At 40.7% G+C, this 16781-nt stretch overlaps 1 protein-coding gene across 1 annotated transcript in view; it reads right to left on the reverse strand.

The window, feature by feature from the left end:
- LOC128513336 (zinc finger protein 236-like) overlaps positions 1-15270 on the reverse strand; it is a 35732-nt gene extending 20462 nt beyond the window's left edge. The window contains exons 1-12 of the mRNA XM_053487080.1: positions 15190-15270; positions 12141-12268; positions 11807-11971; positions 11139-11317; positions 9954-10084; positions 9656-9828; positions 5174-5302; positions 4910-5083; positions 3345-3540; positions 1498-1770; positions 918-1121; positions 380-512 (exon numbers count right to left, since the gene is read on the reverse strand). Coding sequence (XP_053343055.1) covers positions 380-512; positions 918-1121; positions 1498-1770; positions 3345-3540; positions 4910-5083; positions 5174-5302; positions 9656-9828; positions 9954-10084; positions 11139-11317; positions 11807-11971; positions 12141-12268; positions 15190-15241 — 1937 coding nt within the window. The 5' untranslated portion in view covers positions 15242-15270. The remainder of the gene's footprint in view (positions 1-379; positions 513-917; positions 1122-1497; positions 1771-3344; positions 3541-4909; positions 5084-5173; positions 5303-9655; positions 9829-9953; positions 10085-11138; positions 11318-11806; positions 11972-12140; positions 12269-15189) is intronic.
- Positions 15271-16781: the final 1511 nt, after the last annotated feature.

Below are 16781 nucleotides of genomic sequence, written 5' to 3' on the forward strand. Positions count from 1 at the left end.
TATGGTATCCAAGCGCTTGTGAAGCCAGCCGACGCCAGCCGACTGCATCTTTTCGAACTGCTCGCTCACACACTGTTGCGGGCGGAGTAACACACTCGGAGGACAGCGCTATCCGCTCCTTCCGCTTGCGTGAGCTCACAGACGCCCCTGATTGGCTGTAGAGCCGTGATTAATGTGGAAGCACCAAGTACCCCCCATGAGAGAGAGCTCGGCCAATCAGTTCTCTCTGGACCTCCGGCTGCGAGAGCTTACAGCATCACCCGGAAATCGAACTCACGATCTCCGGATGATAGGGCGAGCTCTTTACCACTGCAGTTTATCTGGAATTTTTATATTCTCTAAAAGCGGCTTCGGGACCACATTGTTGAAGTGTTGTTACCTGACGTGCTGTTTGAGGTGGCTCGACTTCTTGTACGCTTTGTTGCAAAACGTGCACTTGTACGGCCGGTCGTTCTCCACGATGTCCAGATACTGCTGAATAGCGGCGCGTGAGTTCTGATTCTGCAGCAGACCTACATTCGGGCAAAACACACATAAACACACACTCTTCTATCTAAAGCAGTGCTGTTTTTCATTTCTTTGGTGCCACCATGGCTACGCAAAAAGGTCACGAGTATTAATGTTGACCGGTCGAGTTAATCTCATTAGTGCTGCAAAGAGGAGGAGGTCATGACAGCGATACCCAGTGACACAGAACCTTAATACAACAAATTAGGTGGTGTCATATCTTGAAATGTTATTTATTTATTTATGTCATGTGACCCAAAGAGGGTAATTCTGGATTGCAAAAATCTATATATATATATATATATATATATATATATATATATTATTTTAGTGTTTGGAGGTAAGTTTCTAAGCGTGTCACATCTACTAGAACACAATGGTACTGTGTGTGTGTGTGTGCGTGTGTGTACCGAGGTCAGAGATGAGGATGGGCTCCTGCAGCTGGATATCGGGAAGCGGCAAGTTGTGTTTAGAGACACGTGATCGGTTCGGTTTGCGCGGGAATTTATGCTTTTTCTGCTGCAGATTTTTAAAGTGGGAGGCGATGTGCGTCTTTCTGTGACCCGATGTCCGGAAGATCTTATCACAGTGTGGACATGGGAACGGCCGAACACCTGCAAGGAATACACACACATCTTACAGTTACTTAAATTTAGTGAGATCCTACTGCAGATAATGAAAATAAAGTAATTATGAAGCTCAAAAAAGTCAGACAAATAATAACTTGACACTTATTTCTCAATAAAAATAATTATGATGGTATAGTCACTTCACTTCAAGATCCAAACCATAAAGCTACAACATATAACTGTATAATCAAACATCGAATAATTAAAATTAATACTTAACATAAGCTCAAATAGATATTTTCTACTCTTACATAAAATGAAATGATTATGCAAAAGTAATAACGCCCAGAAACGATGATAAGCTGATAGCTTTTAGACTTACACTGTGTGTGTGCGTGCTCATGCGCCTGTCCACACTCACCTGTGTGCAGCCTCATATGCACCTTCATGCTGCCGGAGGTAGAGAAGCTCTTCTTGCAGTGTGTGCACTGGAAGGCCTTGATGCCAGAGTGTGTTTTGGTGTGAGCAGTGAGCGTGCTCTTCACAGCGAACGCTCTGAAACACTGCGCACACTTGTATGGCTTCTCGTGAGTGTGTATGCGGATGTGACGCACTAGATCGCTCGGCTTCTTGAACTCCTTACAGCAGTACGGGCAACCGTGCCACCGCACTCCAGACTCCTCTCTGATAGTGCCTGAAAATATGTGCACACGCACAGACACATGTAAATTATCAATATATAAATATACAGACAATTAGTCTATCAATTAATTAATCAGTCAGTCAGCTAAACAAACAATGATTCTAATACTCAATCAGTCAGTCAGGCAATTAATCTGTCATTCAATCAGTCAATTATTCAGTCGATCAGTCAGTCAGTAAATTAGTCAGTCAGTTAAAAAATCAATCAGTCAGTGAGTCATTCAGTTAGTCAGCCAATTTATCAGTCTGTCAATCAGACTATCAGTCACTCAAGTCAGTAAATCTGTTTGTCAGCTATTTAATCAGGCAGTCAGTCAACCAGTCAGTCAGTCAGTAAATCGGTCAGACTATCAGTCAGTCATTCGGTCAGTAAATCAGTCAGTCAGTTAGACTATCAGTCAATCAGTCAGTAAATCAGTTTGTCAGCTATTTAATCAGTCAGTCAGTCAATCAGTTAGTCAGTTAGTCAGTCAGACTATTGGTCAGTCATTCAGTCGGTAAATCAGTCAGTCAGTAAATGAGTTTGTCAGCCATTCAATCAGTCAGTAAGTCAATCAGCCTGTCAGCCATTTAGTCAGTCAGTCAATCACTCAGTCAGTCAATCAGCTTGTCAGTCATTAAGTCAGTTACTGAATTAGTCAGTCAGTAAATCAGTTTGTCGGACAATTAATAAGTCAGTCAGTCAATCAGCTTGTCAGTTATTTTATCAGTCAGTCAGGTTGTCAGCCAATTAATCAGTCACTCAGTCGATAAATCAGTCTGGGAGTCAGTCAGACTCTCAGTCAGTCAAATAATCAGTCTGTCAATTTAGTAAGACAGGCAGTCAGTGAACCATTTAATAAATCCATTAGTCATTCAATCACCCAGTTAACTGACAGACTAACAGTGACAAAATGACTGACTAATTAATCAATTAATCAGTAATCAGTCAGGCAATGATAAGTCAATTAATTATGCGTTCAAACAGGAAATCAATCATACAAAATAATATTTAACCATAATCAGTGCCAACAATTTGAAAATTTAACCATAATCAGTGCCAACAAACTAACATATTACTGCTTATCAGTCAGTCAACGAACCAATTAGAGGTTAGACTAATTACTTCAGTAGAAACTAATATTATTACTAATTAGTAACATTACAGTTTAAGTTAATAACTTAGAGAAAGGTATAAAAAAGACACCAAAGACACACACACACACACACACACTTGTACAAGTGTAAAAAATGAATCAGCACCAAGTGATTTTAAATTCTAGCCTAAACCTGATCCAAAAACACAGCGGAAAAGCACGAACACTGCCACGGGCGTACAGTCAGCCTTCAGTCTTTCAGGCTGTTTGGATCAGTGTCCTGGATTCAGGTTATTATGTAACATGTTTTTCTGTCACAGCACTGAGTAGCATGGCAGAACTACCCATAAATCATCATCACCTTCTGACATGTTCTATCAAATTATCCACATGTTCCCATTATGTTCCACAGACACTATCATAAACATCCCATAAATCAATTAATAAACATTTATGAATCACAACTACGCATTCCCGCCCACACACACACCAGGAATCTGTACATTCTTTTTAAAGATGCTCCTCTTCTCCTTTTTCACCAGTTTGTGTGGCGCGGTGTCAGTGGCCTTGTGGATGCTTGCAGGGTTGGTGTTGGCGCCATCTGTGGTAAGTGGATGAACTGCAGTGCTCCCCTGAGCCTCCGACTGAACTGGGATTGAGCTGAGGCCGCTGTTCTGCAGGGCTTGCTGTTCTCAAACACACACACACAAATCAAGACACAGAATTCTCATCCTGTTGAATTTAGGGGGGAAAAAAACTTTATTTGCTGTTATTTAAGTACTGAGCTAGGGGTTACACCAGAAAGTTGATGCCCACTACTATTGGTTTGCTGTGGACCTTTTAGATCTTGCACTAGCCATTGACGAGGAATTGTACCTGTCTGTTTTATACCCAATTTTCCTTTTCTCTTCAAACTAAAGTACTTTTTTCACTTCATACAACATTAATGACTTCAATCGGAGCTCGGAGGGAGAACCAAAAAAAATCCGCCCTCTAGATAAATCAAAAACCCGTCAACCAGTGGAACATAACTTTAGGTTTAATAACGGATCTGATCCACATTCACACTGTTTACAAAATCAGCGATAATGAAGAACATAATAAGGAGAAATAATTTGAGAAATAATGTTATTAGAGAACTTAAAAAAGAAGATTATCTTTTATATACATACAACAAGAAAATTATGATCCTTCTGGAAACACTAATATCATCAAGACTTATTTTTATATCTTACGTTTTATGGTAATGAGGGTAAGATTTACGAGTTGGCTGATAATGTTATTACAAATGTCATTTTACTTCTTTGTTGCTCTCGTTGCTTAGACTTTTTTATTTTATTTCGATTCCTTTGTTTATTAATGGGAAACACCCCTTCATTACTCGGCTGTACTGCAATCGAATTAAGGTTTTCAACGCATGCAACAATGATGACATGCGGGACTGTGACTGTCACAGTTTTAAGCTTCACATTCAGCTAGGGAATTGTTTTTTACTTTATACAATTTTGATGACTTCAATCACCTTATGAGAAAGTGAAGCTGAGATGGAGAAAAATCCGGCCTCTAGATAAAAATCAAAAACCAGTCGACTAGTGGACCATAACTCTAGGTTTAATAATGGATCTGGTTACTACATAGGGTTTTGAACCCAGATTCATACCGATTACAAAATCAGCGACAATGAAGAACGTAATAAAGAAAACGAGAAAAGAAAATGAGAGCATGCGTCCAAATGAGTTTATCTATGCATTTCCATCTTTATGTCTATTTGTCCTTCTTTCTCTTTAGGGTGTTTTCACATTAGCCCGTCCCACCACTAGCCCGCGCTCATGTTATTTTCGTGCTCCGTTCTCAGGTACACTTGCGTATTTACACTTTGCATCTAAACAGCGATCTACTTCTATTCTCAGGTACGATCCTGAATGCGGAACGATTGTCTTCTCACTGATCAAAATGAACCAGACTTTTGTGTCTAGTGTTTCTTGGAAAAGATCCTGGGCCCCTAATGTGAAAACACCCTTAATTATCCATTTCCAATCTCCAGTCTCGTCTCACCTGCAAGATATCTTGATTAATAGCTGCCTCCATAGTGATCGTCGGTCCTGGGGGCGGAGCCTGAGCTTGGTCGCTCGTTACCTGTTCTGAAAGTTCTAGCAGTTGCTGGATCACATCGGTCACACCCTCCGTTCCTTCTGTCCCTCCTCCTGTCTGGCCAGATTCTGCCTCTGCCTACAGGAAACAGGAAGTGAGTGGGGAAGCGAGTTAATGAGCACGGTGTAGAGGTGCTTGTGTGCGATGGTGTACATGTGTGGGGTGTACCTGGCTGTTGGACGACGACTCCACCTCCATGATGGAGATGTGCATTTTACTGATGTGGGCGTTTAGGCTGCCCAGCTTCTTGTACACGCAGCTGCAGTCCATACACGGGTACACGGGGACGCCTGCGGTCTGACAGAGTGAGGCATGCACAGAGATATTATTATTTTCTGTGTTTACCAGATGGTCTATAATTACACAGTAGAAAAAAATAAATAACAGACGCAATAAATAGAAGGATTGCATTACACAGGACAGTGATGCATTAGAGCAGCTAAGAGGTCACGACTTTGAGTGTCTGACCCTCCAGCGTTGTCAGAGATACATTAACACCGCTATACACCAATCAGCCATAACATTAACCATAAAAACCATAAAAACCATAAAAACCCACCCTGCAACCCACATCACCCAAAGGATCCACTGCCAACATTCTTCTCTCACCACAGGACTCCTCCAGAGGCCCTGCAAAGTCATGGGGCCAGAACCACCCCAGTAGCACAAGTGAAACCCCAAACCTATGTGGTTTTTATGTTCATGGTTTAAAGGTTTAAACAACTGACAATGATGAAGAACAGCATCTCTTGGGAAACTGGGCAAGTCGATAAGTTTGAGCGGAGTTTACTTTTTTAAAACTACCCTGATATTGACATGGTGACTGCCAAATATTAGGAATGAAGACAGTAGGTCTCCAGGCACCTTACTTTCCAGACTATAAAACATTATTCATATACTTTCTGGCATGTGTCAGACACAAGTTCCCAGGTGAGATGGTAGAGAAACTGATAGCTGAAATTAATCCAAAAAAAAAAAAAACAGCAGTGCGCGTTTACTTCAAGATGCTGAATACAAATATTTTCGCAAAGACAAACTCAGATGTCTGAGAAAGAAAAGAATTTTGACACGCGGCGTCTGACTCTCAGAGCGAAGTGCCTGACTCTCAGAGCGAATTAAATTCATGTCACATGCTGAGAACGGTGCTTGCACTCTTAGGGTGAATAAACATCACACACATGGCGCAGGTCAGACTGGACCGGAGGGAAGGAGGGAGACCTCTCATTGTTTGAGATCTTTTAAAAAATGTACCATCCTATCCACCGTGAATTTATGAATCATTCATAAAATAAAAAATCACGCATAAAATAAAAAAAAACATGATATAACCCAGTGAGAAACTGGTGCAGATGATATGAGATGACCAGGCCAGTGATTAGTATACTGGTGATGCTGAATGCGGAGTTCTTGGAATAGTTGAAAAGGAAAATAAGGTTGCTGCTCAAATTTTAAAACTGTGTCTTTAGGTGCTTTTAAAGCCTGTCACGGTAAAAACATTTGTTCTAATATCTTTGATTTATTCATTTGATTAAATTTATTGAGAAGAAACGAGAAGTGTTGAATGAAATCAGAGCCATGATTTTCAAACTGCAGTGATTGTGAAGTGCAAATAGGACACAAAGCTGCCAACAGTATAAAAAAAATGTGTTCCTATGTAACAAAGAGAAAAGTATAGTTTTCTGAAAGTAGATGTTCAGTTAACATATATGGAAGCAATGCTTTTTAACTTCGTTTTCCACCACAGGACGTCAAGCGTCCCCGGTTTCCTGGTAACATTTATTTCGTGTCTCATTTGTGAGAAAAAAACAAGAGGTTTAGCACTGCTGTAATGTTAATGACAGCAACAATGTTCCAGGTTTAAAATGGCATGTCCAACAGAGGTAAGTGCGTTCTCAAAAGTACAGTAGTTTCGAAAGATTATTCAAAACGGTGTGAAAGAAATGCTTTTATAAATGTATGCAGCTTTTCACCGGTCGCTTCGGACAGTGAGAGACAATGTTATACAGTACAGTACTGTACGTGGAATATTGATTGCTAGAAAATGTAATGGATTTATGCTTGTGCTTTTTGCTGATTATACTGTAACTCTGACAGTAAGACGCCTTGTCACTGTGATACAGAAAAGAAAAAGACAAGACTGTTCTAAGCACGATATACAAAGAGGAAGAACAGCATCTCTTGGGAAAGGAAAAAAAGGCCAAATGTAAAAATTGAGAAACACCCCTTAAGCAGAACTGTACATGCAGGACAGTATGAGAAATTAAAATGCTGTGCAGACTCTCTTCTACATCACAGTTCAGCACTGAAAGAATCTTTAGGAGTGTTTTATCCATTCTCTGCAGGTGCCTGCTGTGACATCTTCATATACCGTATCCATGGCAGGCAGGTATTTCAGAGAACAGGTTCATTACTGGTTGATCAAATGCTTCAAACGTTCCTCTCTCCACTAATGAAGTCAGGATTGACCTGAGAGCATTTCATCAATTTAACCACAAATTTATGGAAAAATAAAACTCTAATAGAAATAGAAAATAGATTAGATCAGCTGGTTAAACCATTCATCCAGTTGTGATCATGGACGAATGCTTTGATGCTTTCGGAGAGAGAGAGAGAGAGAGAGAGAGAGAGAGAGAGAAAGAGAGAGACTATTCAGCAGAGAAGCAGTAAATTACATTTTAATCAACATGACATAAGCAAATGAGAATGTAGGAAACAGCAGACAGCTGTACAGAATCATTTGCATGAACGTGCCAAAGCATTTGCAATTTGTTCGATGGGAATGAGAAGCTGATGTGCAGATTGCACAAATTGTTTGGAGAATTTCAGCTCTGTTTTGGGGAGAAAAAAAAACTGAAGAAACTGCTCTAAAAAAGTATTTGTCTACTTCCTGATTTTTTTGTTTTTTGCATCTTGCAAATTGCAGTTTTAAAATGATGATTTCTTTTATTAAAGAAAAAAGGCTGTCCAAACCTACCTGGCGCTATGTGAAAAAGTAATCGTGCTTCCCGTTACGTCTGGTGTAACACTAACACAGCATTTAATAGAAAGAACATCATACCAACAGTCAAACATGGGGGTGGTAGTGTGTCACTGCCAGTTATCGCAAACGCTTGATTGCAGTTGTTGGCGCTACAACATTTTTAAACACTTCTATACTTTCCTGTCGGTCAGGCCACAGATTCTCTTCCACATCACAATTCAGCACTGAAAAAATCCTTAGGAGTGTTTTATCCATCCTCTGCTGGTGCCTGCTGCGACATCCTCATATATCGTATTCATGACAGGCAGGTATTTCACAGAACAGGTTCATCACTGGTTGATCAAATCCTTCAAACGTTCCGCTCAAGATTGACCTGGGAGCATTTCATCAATTCAACTACACATTTACGGAAAATAAAACTGAAAATAATAAAAATAGAAAATAGATTAGGACAGCTGGTTAAACCAGTTATCGCAAACGCTTGATTGTAGTTGTTGCCGCCCAGGGTGGAACAGGGTAGGTTTAGGAGGCAATTACTTTTTCCACATAGAGCATGCCAGGTTTGGGCAGCTTTTTTTCCCCTTTATAAATGAAATCATCATTTAAAAACTGCATTTTGTATTTAATCAGGTTATCTTTGTGTAATACAGCGAGTCCCCGACTTACGAACGAGTTCCATTCCGGGTAGCGCGTTTGTAAGTCGGATTCATTCGTAAGTCTTTTACACCTTTGACGCAAATATACAATGAAAAACATAAAGTAACTTAACATACAGGGTAGGTGTTTTGGTTACACATTATACTCTAACAGACCCTATTTTGTCTCAGAGCTGTTTCGAACTGTGAACTCGTGTCTTGTTGAGGAGGGTTTTTTTTTTTCCAAAATTAGGATTATTCACCATCAGGGAGATACCTTTCCATTAGAATCTTTTCAGCAATTTGAGCTTAAATAGGTTTTGTATTGGATCCGACTACACAGGCTCTGACTGAGTTGTTAAGCCTTCACGAAATTTCCTACTGGCATCTCAGGGAGTTTTTCCTTGCCACTCATCCTCGGCTTGTTCATTAGGGACTATCGAATCATTTTGATTCATACACATTCGCAATTCATACATAACTTGTGTAAAGCTGCTTTGCAACAATGTCAATTGTTAAAAGCACTATACAAATAAAATAGAATAGAATTGAATTGAATAGGGGCCTTGTCAATGTAGCTAGAGTGACAATATCAAGAAGTTGATGTGATAGAAGCAGAAAAAATGAGCACGCATATAGGCTTCTGTTGGTCATAAGTTTTTCACTAACAACCTTGGTTAAGCTTGTTAAGACCTGACACAACTATTATCTTCTTAATTAACCATTATTTGTAGTATCTGCCATTTTTAAACACCAGCGTTGCCCTGTACACGCCTGCCAGTCCATTAGCTGGTCTTATAACAACAGCATCGCTTCATCTTATGAAACATTTCTTTTAGCCTGTGCATGTGTGCATTGTGTCATGAAATGGAACGGCCCATGAGTGGCCCTCTGACCCTCGCGTGCTAACAGAGACACGGTAACACCTCGGCAGATGTTAATGGAAACTGTGTGTGTGTGTGTGTGTGTGTTACTGGGCAAAACATAACACAGAGAGAAATAAATATAGCGATACAAACAGATAAGGTGAATCACCTCAGAGTGCACTCTCTGTACATGCGAGTGCAGATTTCCTTTTTGGGAGAAGGAGGCGGGGCATTGCATGCAGAGGTGTGGCTTCTCTCCAGTATGTCGCACCATGTGAGTCTGCAGCACCACCTTCTGGTTAAAAGCTTTACCGCAGTGTGTGCACTTAAATGGACGTTCTCCTAAACACACAGACACACACACACAATATTAAAACATTCCATCATAACAGCACTACAAGTAGAAGCGCTGCAAATATCATTAATATATTAAATATATCATCAGAGGGCGTGTATGTGTGTGTTACCAGTGTGAATGCGGATGTGTCGGACAAGCTGGCTGGGTTTTTTAAACGTCTTGCCGCAGTGATGGCACGTGTTGGTGAAACCGCTGCGGTCGATGCTCCTCTTGTAGTTCCGTGAGCTGCTCATAACCGGCCTGAAAACAAAATGTGCACGCACACACACACACACACACACAAATGCTGATACACCTGATGCAAAAACATACATGGTGTCTGTTGACTGGAGTACTGGAGTCTGATCTTAGGTCTGTTTGTTTTGTGTGTCGGAATAAAAATCTATCTGCATTAAGCAGGAGAAAAAAACACAATTGATGTATGAACAGTTACACATCAGACAACAAGAAAGTCAAACTCATCTCTCTGTCTCTGTTTCTCCGTTGTCACACACACACAAGCTACTTAAATTCAAATGTCATTACATTTAACATAAATTAATTAACAGATTAATAAACAGACAGAGAGAGACAGACTGGAGAAGAGACAGACGAACAGACAGACAGGAAGAAGCAGATGGGTGAGCAGAAACCTGAAGCAGACTTGTTAATGAATATACACACACTACCGGAAACATTGCTCTGTCGAGATTCTTTCGAAAGGTAAAGTGCAGGTTTCATTTTTAAAAAAATTACTTTATATTATTTATTAATTATTTTTATTTGAATATTTTTGGGTTTTGAAACGAATAAATCAAACAGGTATTTATTTTTTCTTATGTGGAAATTTTGATTTGATATAAGAGTGCTTTGATATACAAGAACGAATTATGCACGCAATCCATGGTTTGTATATATATATATATATATATATTAGTTATATATATTTGCATAGACACATTCATCAAGTGGACACTGAAAATTTCAGGTGTTGTTGCGAAGGAACTGAATACCTAAATACACATGATACGTCAGTTTTATCTTAATCATAAATTTACAGACATTTCTAAAATGCTGTTTTCAATTTCAAAAATTCTTTACTCTTTCAACTGTGGTATTAGGCTGCAACATAACATAACGGAAAAAAGTTAAGAGAGTCTGTATACTTTCTGAATGCACTGTAGAGTCAAAAATGTAAGACAGACAGACAAAGTGTAAAATAAACAGACACTGGGACAGACAGATAGACAAACAGACAGACAGATCAAACACTTGAACATATGCATAATCACCCGCCACACAGACAAACACACACCTAATCTTTGCGTGGGTGCGGTTGTGCTCCTTCAACTGATTGCCCGAGGGGAACTCGGCGCTGCAGGTCTTGCAGGTGAAAACCCGGGTTCCGGAGAGTTCTCGCCGATGCTCCTCCAGGTGCAGGGTGAGCTGGTTCTGCAGCACGAACTCATCGCCGCACTCTGTGCACAGCAGATTCTGACCCGCAGCAAACGCACATACACGCACAAACACACATACACACATCGTTTACATGCTTGATCACAGTGCACAAACTCAGAACCACACAACCTATGGGTATTTACTGTATTACGCTGTTCGATATTTACCGTATTACTGTGCGGTATTTACCGTATTACAATGTATGGTATTTACCGTTTTTACACTGTGCTGTATTTACCGTATTACATTGTGCAGTATTTACTGTATTTACCGTATTACACTGTACGATATTCACCGTATTTCACTGTGCGGTATTTACCATAGTACATTGTGCAATATGTTCCGTATTACCCTGTGCGGTAGTTCCTGTTTTATACTGTATGGTATTTACCGTATTATACTGAGTGGTCTTTAGGGTATTACACTGTACAGTACTTACCGTATTACACTGTACAGTATTCACGGTAACTCCCACGCGCCATATTTGTTCACTACGACAAACCGATGCACACTCATTTGTCTCACCTCCTCTTTCTCGTGCACCATGATATGAGATTTGAGACTTGCGACTCGGGTGAACTTCTTCTCGCACACAGGGCACGTGGGCTCGGTCGTGCTGTGAGTCGACTTGTGCAGCCTGAGGTTAAACTCCACGTTGTATGACTGGGGACACTTGTCACAGCGGTGAGGCTGCGATAAACAGACAGAGGGACAAATTAAAGACAAACATACACAGAGAGACAGAAAAGTAAAGAGACAGAGAGTCAGTATAGTAGTTCCATATTGCTAAATTTTATATACTCTGGTCTGTGCATGCATCTGTGTGAGAGTCTGCTGTGTGTCTGCTTTGGTATCTTACCTTGTCGTTAGCTTCATGCTCTTTAAGGTGTTTGAGTAGCTGGTTCTCAGTGCTGTAGGTAAGAGGGCAAATGCTGCATCGATGTTCAACACTGTTCGCGCTCTCTGACCTCGGTTTCTCTTCTCCATCTGAGAAAAGACGTTAAGGACCGGCACTAGTGAAACCAACTAAGGCATTAGTGTAGCAAGGAATTTAACTGAAGTAATAAAGGCAGCTTTTACTCTCATAACCGTGATACCTCTCATACTCTCACTTACTTGGTTTATGAGCAGCCAGCCTGTGCTTTATGCCCAATATTATTGATATTATGAAAAATATTTCAAGAGTAACACTCTTGCATGTCTTCCTACTTTATTAGCTATGGCTGTGTATGTCAGAGGATGAGATCAGGGGGTGCTACATGCACACAGAGATTTCATAGGAGGCATCGGCACTGATGACGTCACATCTAAACAGTGATTCAATTCATTCTCAGGGACTACTGGCTTCTATATCCAGTTCGATCCATGCCTGAGTATGCTGTATTGTTTTCAAGACCAAATTTTCCAATAAACTTATTAGGCAAGATTTCTGAGCAAAGATCGATTATGTTCTCACTAATCAAAATGAACCAGACTTTGGTGTCAAGGTGTTCTCGCAAACATTCCCAGGGCCCTAATGTGAAAATGTGTTTAGTCACAGTGAGTTTATGCAAAACAGTGAACACATAATGCATGGTACACATAGTTGAAGTGTATTGAGGTAGTGTTATGATCGGTGTTGTTATGTAATATTTTTCAATGTTTTGTTTTTTCTTTCCTGATGGCATGATAATGCTAAGATTAATTGGACTCAGAATGTCAAAGAGCTGCTCTTGATGCACTAGCATTATACATACACATTACTTAAAAGTCCTTGGGATGTCCAAGAAAAGAAACAGCATTATGGTAAATGTGTATTGTAATTAAAGTGCAATAAATGTTAAGAGAATGGCAATTTCTTTTGCCCCTGGTCATGCAATTCATAAAACATAATTTTTGGAGGAGCAGGTACTGAATTAAGATTTAGGTCCAGTCAATAAAATTTTCTTCAAGGCAAGATCTGAATTTCATGTTTGTCAGGAATCAGATCTCTTTATATGCAGTCATTGTAAGTCTATAAAAATAAGAAATTTAACATTTCCATAGCATTTTAATTTGTCAATTTTCCTGTATTTTCCTGTACTCAGATGGAATACAATCGGCAATCTTAGATCAACCTTTCGTGAATCCATAATTGCATGCTGCTGGGCTGTAAATGAATGTGAAAGGACTCTGGTAGCTCTGTCATACTGGTCTCTCAGTTAGGGTACTTTACACGTCTTTACCTTGGACTTCTGTGGATATGTTTGCACTTTTGTCTCACTGTGGCACTTCAAATTAATGTTCTTTATTATGGCAACGGTTTCGGAAGAATAAATATATATTGATATGTCTATTTATCTTTGATGGTTCAGTTTTCATAGTCTACTTTACTTTTCTTGGCACAAGCCATGCTGTGTCGAGCTTTCGTTTCTGTTTCTTCTGCACACTCTACGTCTCTACATGGTAAACTATCGCATTGATTGACTCAGTTAAGTGCCGCATATAGCCACGCCCACCTAGAGGGAAAAAAGCACTAGATTACCGGTATATCAGCTATTCTTGTATTAGAAAAGTATCAGGGTCACTTGATCTGGATCTGACGCACCGGTCATTTAGTGACGCCTGATCTAGAAGCTATAATGTACGTTCACGCAGACATGACTTTTATTTACCCTCAAAAGTATTAACTTTATTCTGCATAATTTTTATGTGACTTTGATGTTGCAAAATTCTCAGAAACCTAAATTTACACATTTCTAAGATAATTTTTTTTCGATAATTTAAAATATGGGCATCGGTTGCTCAGTGGTAGGTTTCTTGCCGGTCACGCGGGTTAAATTCCCAGCCCATGCCCAAACCCTAGCCAATAAATGCAGTGCCGGTCCCAAGCCTGATAAAACGTAAGTACGGTTTATCATAATTCACTGCAATCTTTCCGCGCAAACCTCGTGGAACTTCGCAGAACATCGGCCAGTCACTCGAAGTCCCTAAGATAGGGGTGTACAGGTTGCATCCGGAAGGGTAAGCCGGTATTAAACCGACTGTATGCCAAGCTGTGTGAGGATCGGACGGTATACTTTTGACGAACCCTTTGATGGGAGCAGCTGAAAGACTAACAAAAATTATTTTAAAAGATTATCAATTACATCACTCTCTGTGTAGCTGCTAATATAATAGATTTTATGCATTTAACCAACTTTTCATTTAACCTAACGTTACCCATAGTTTGTCATGTTGTTTTTGATGAATGTCTACTCTGAGTTTGAGAAAACTCTTTTCTTCACGTGCCGCGTTTTGCTACATTAACGACTCGATAAACTTGCAAACGACCGTATGACGTCATCGGGCGGCTTCCTGAGCGAGTTACTTTCCCCTGCACAGACCTGGCAGCATTGTTGACACCTATTTAGGTTTGCAAGCGCAAAAATAAAGCAGAATTCGGTTCTTATTCGAAACCCTAAGCACTAAAAATAAGCCCAACGATCTGGGCAAGCAAGAATAACATAACACCTCAGCTCGTGAGAAGACTTTAATCACTGGTGTTTATATTTAAAAGTCCCAAAGTTAGCTGTTTAGCTTAGCCTTAGCGCCATTACGGTGAGAATTTTGAACACGTATGAGAAAATACCCTGAAACAAGAGAGCAGAAACAGTAATAATACTATAAACCGTGTGTGTGAGGGAGGGAGAGAGAGAGAGATACTCCGCTACTCATCACACGGACTGCACGCGAGTGCGCGAAACCGAGCAGCGGAGTGTTATTCATATCATTCCGCCTCAGTCTCGCGCACAAAGCAGCGCACGCCCGCAGTACCATATCCGGGGACTATATACACGATGTTTAACTGCGGGTATCTCCGTCATGCCCCGGCCCGGCCGCACAGCGCGGACACGGTTAAATAGCTAACACGCTGTAGATTTTATCCGACGTGTCGTGGTGTAGTTTACCTCCCGCGCTGGCAGTGTTATCCCTGTGTTTCCGAGGCCGGCCCCGCGGCATAGTTCCAGCTTTGGCCGAGGTGTACTGTGAACCAGTCCAAAATGGCGGCTGCTGTTCCGTCACAATAGCACAGCGGCACACACAGAGGCACTCTCTCATCCCATGAAGCACTGAAATAAACAGTTTTAATCACTTAGCCCGACACATGATACTGTGGATTTGTTATTAATTACACTATATACACATTTTTAAAAAAAAATGGGCATTCATTTCTTGTAATTATACAAGGAAATGTGTAAGCAAACAGTATCTGTATCTACACATCCATCCATCCATCCATCCAGGAACCTCTGTAGCCCAGCTGGGACCGTGGAGGTCAATGATGATTACTACTGTAATCGTTCCCATTTCCATTATATGACTGTGGTAGGACCTCTGGTCAAAACCCACTACAGGGGGGAAGTTCGATTAACGCTATTAGCTTAATCTGCATGGTTTTGGACTGCAGGTGGAAACCGGAGTACCCTGAGGAAACCCACCAAGCACAGGAAGGACATGCAAACCCCATGCACACAGACCCAGAGGCAGGAATCAAGCCCGGACCCTAGAGGTGCAAGGGCGACAGTGCTAACCGTTAAGCCACTGACAGGCAATTTGGGAACACCAATTAACCTAATCTGCAATTTGGGAACACCCGTTAGCCTAATCTGCATGTCTTTGCACTGGGGGAGGAAACCCGCCAAGGACAAGGAGAACACGCAAACTCCACGCACACAGACCCGAGGCGGGAATCAAACCTGGTCCCTGAAGGTGCAAGGCGACAGTGCTAACCACTAAAACACTGCGCCGCCATTTATGTCTTAATTCCACTTCATCCTTTCATTCGGTCATGCAGTGGACCTGAAGCATAGCCCAGTTAGCTCAAAGGGGAAAGGTCGGGTACATCATGGATGAGGTGCCAACCCAAAGGGACTCATATGCACACATGTACACAAATTCATACATTACAGGCAATTTGGAAAAGTCTGTCTCCATACAGTGCATATCTCCAGACTTGGAGTTAAACTATGGGGAAAAAACACATCCTCCCTGGCAGAACTCTGGACACTGTAACTACTATCCTTTGGGCTATTCTAGGCTACACCAAGCATATGTAGACCCAGGCAGGTTAATCAAATATTTAAGTTAATAAATATGAGGTTTCAGTCATTTATACAGAGAAATAATGATAATTAGTCTGCACAGTGGCTTAGTGTTCAGCATTGACGACTTGCACCTCCAGGGTCCGGGGATTGATTCCTGCCTTGTGTCTGCGTGCGTGGAGTTTACATGTTCTCCCCATGCTTGGTGGGTTTCCTCTGGATACTCCAGTTTTCTCCCACAGTCCAAAGACATGCATAAAGACATGCAAATGTTGTGCCCTATAGATTTCAATGAGAATCGTTTTGTTAGTGAACTGCTAGGAAATGGTTTGTTGTCATTTAAATAACATAACATTTGTGTATTTCATATACTTCATTAGTGTATAGCAGAAAATTAAAAAAAAATAAATAAATACTGTGTATAGCCTATAAATAGTACAGTCCTATCTATAGTTTTG

Source organism: Clarias gariepinus, chromosome 25 (assembly GCF_024256425.1).
Source record: "Clarias gariepinus isolate MV-2021 ecotype Netherlands chromosome 25, CGAR_prim_01v2, whole genome shotgun sequence".
Classification (NCBI taxonomy): Eukaryota; Metazoa; Chordata; class Actinopteri; order Siluriformes; family Clariidae; genus Clarias; species Clarias gariepinus.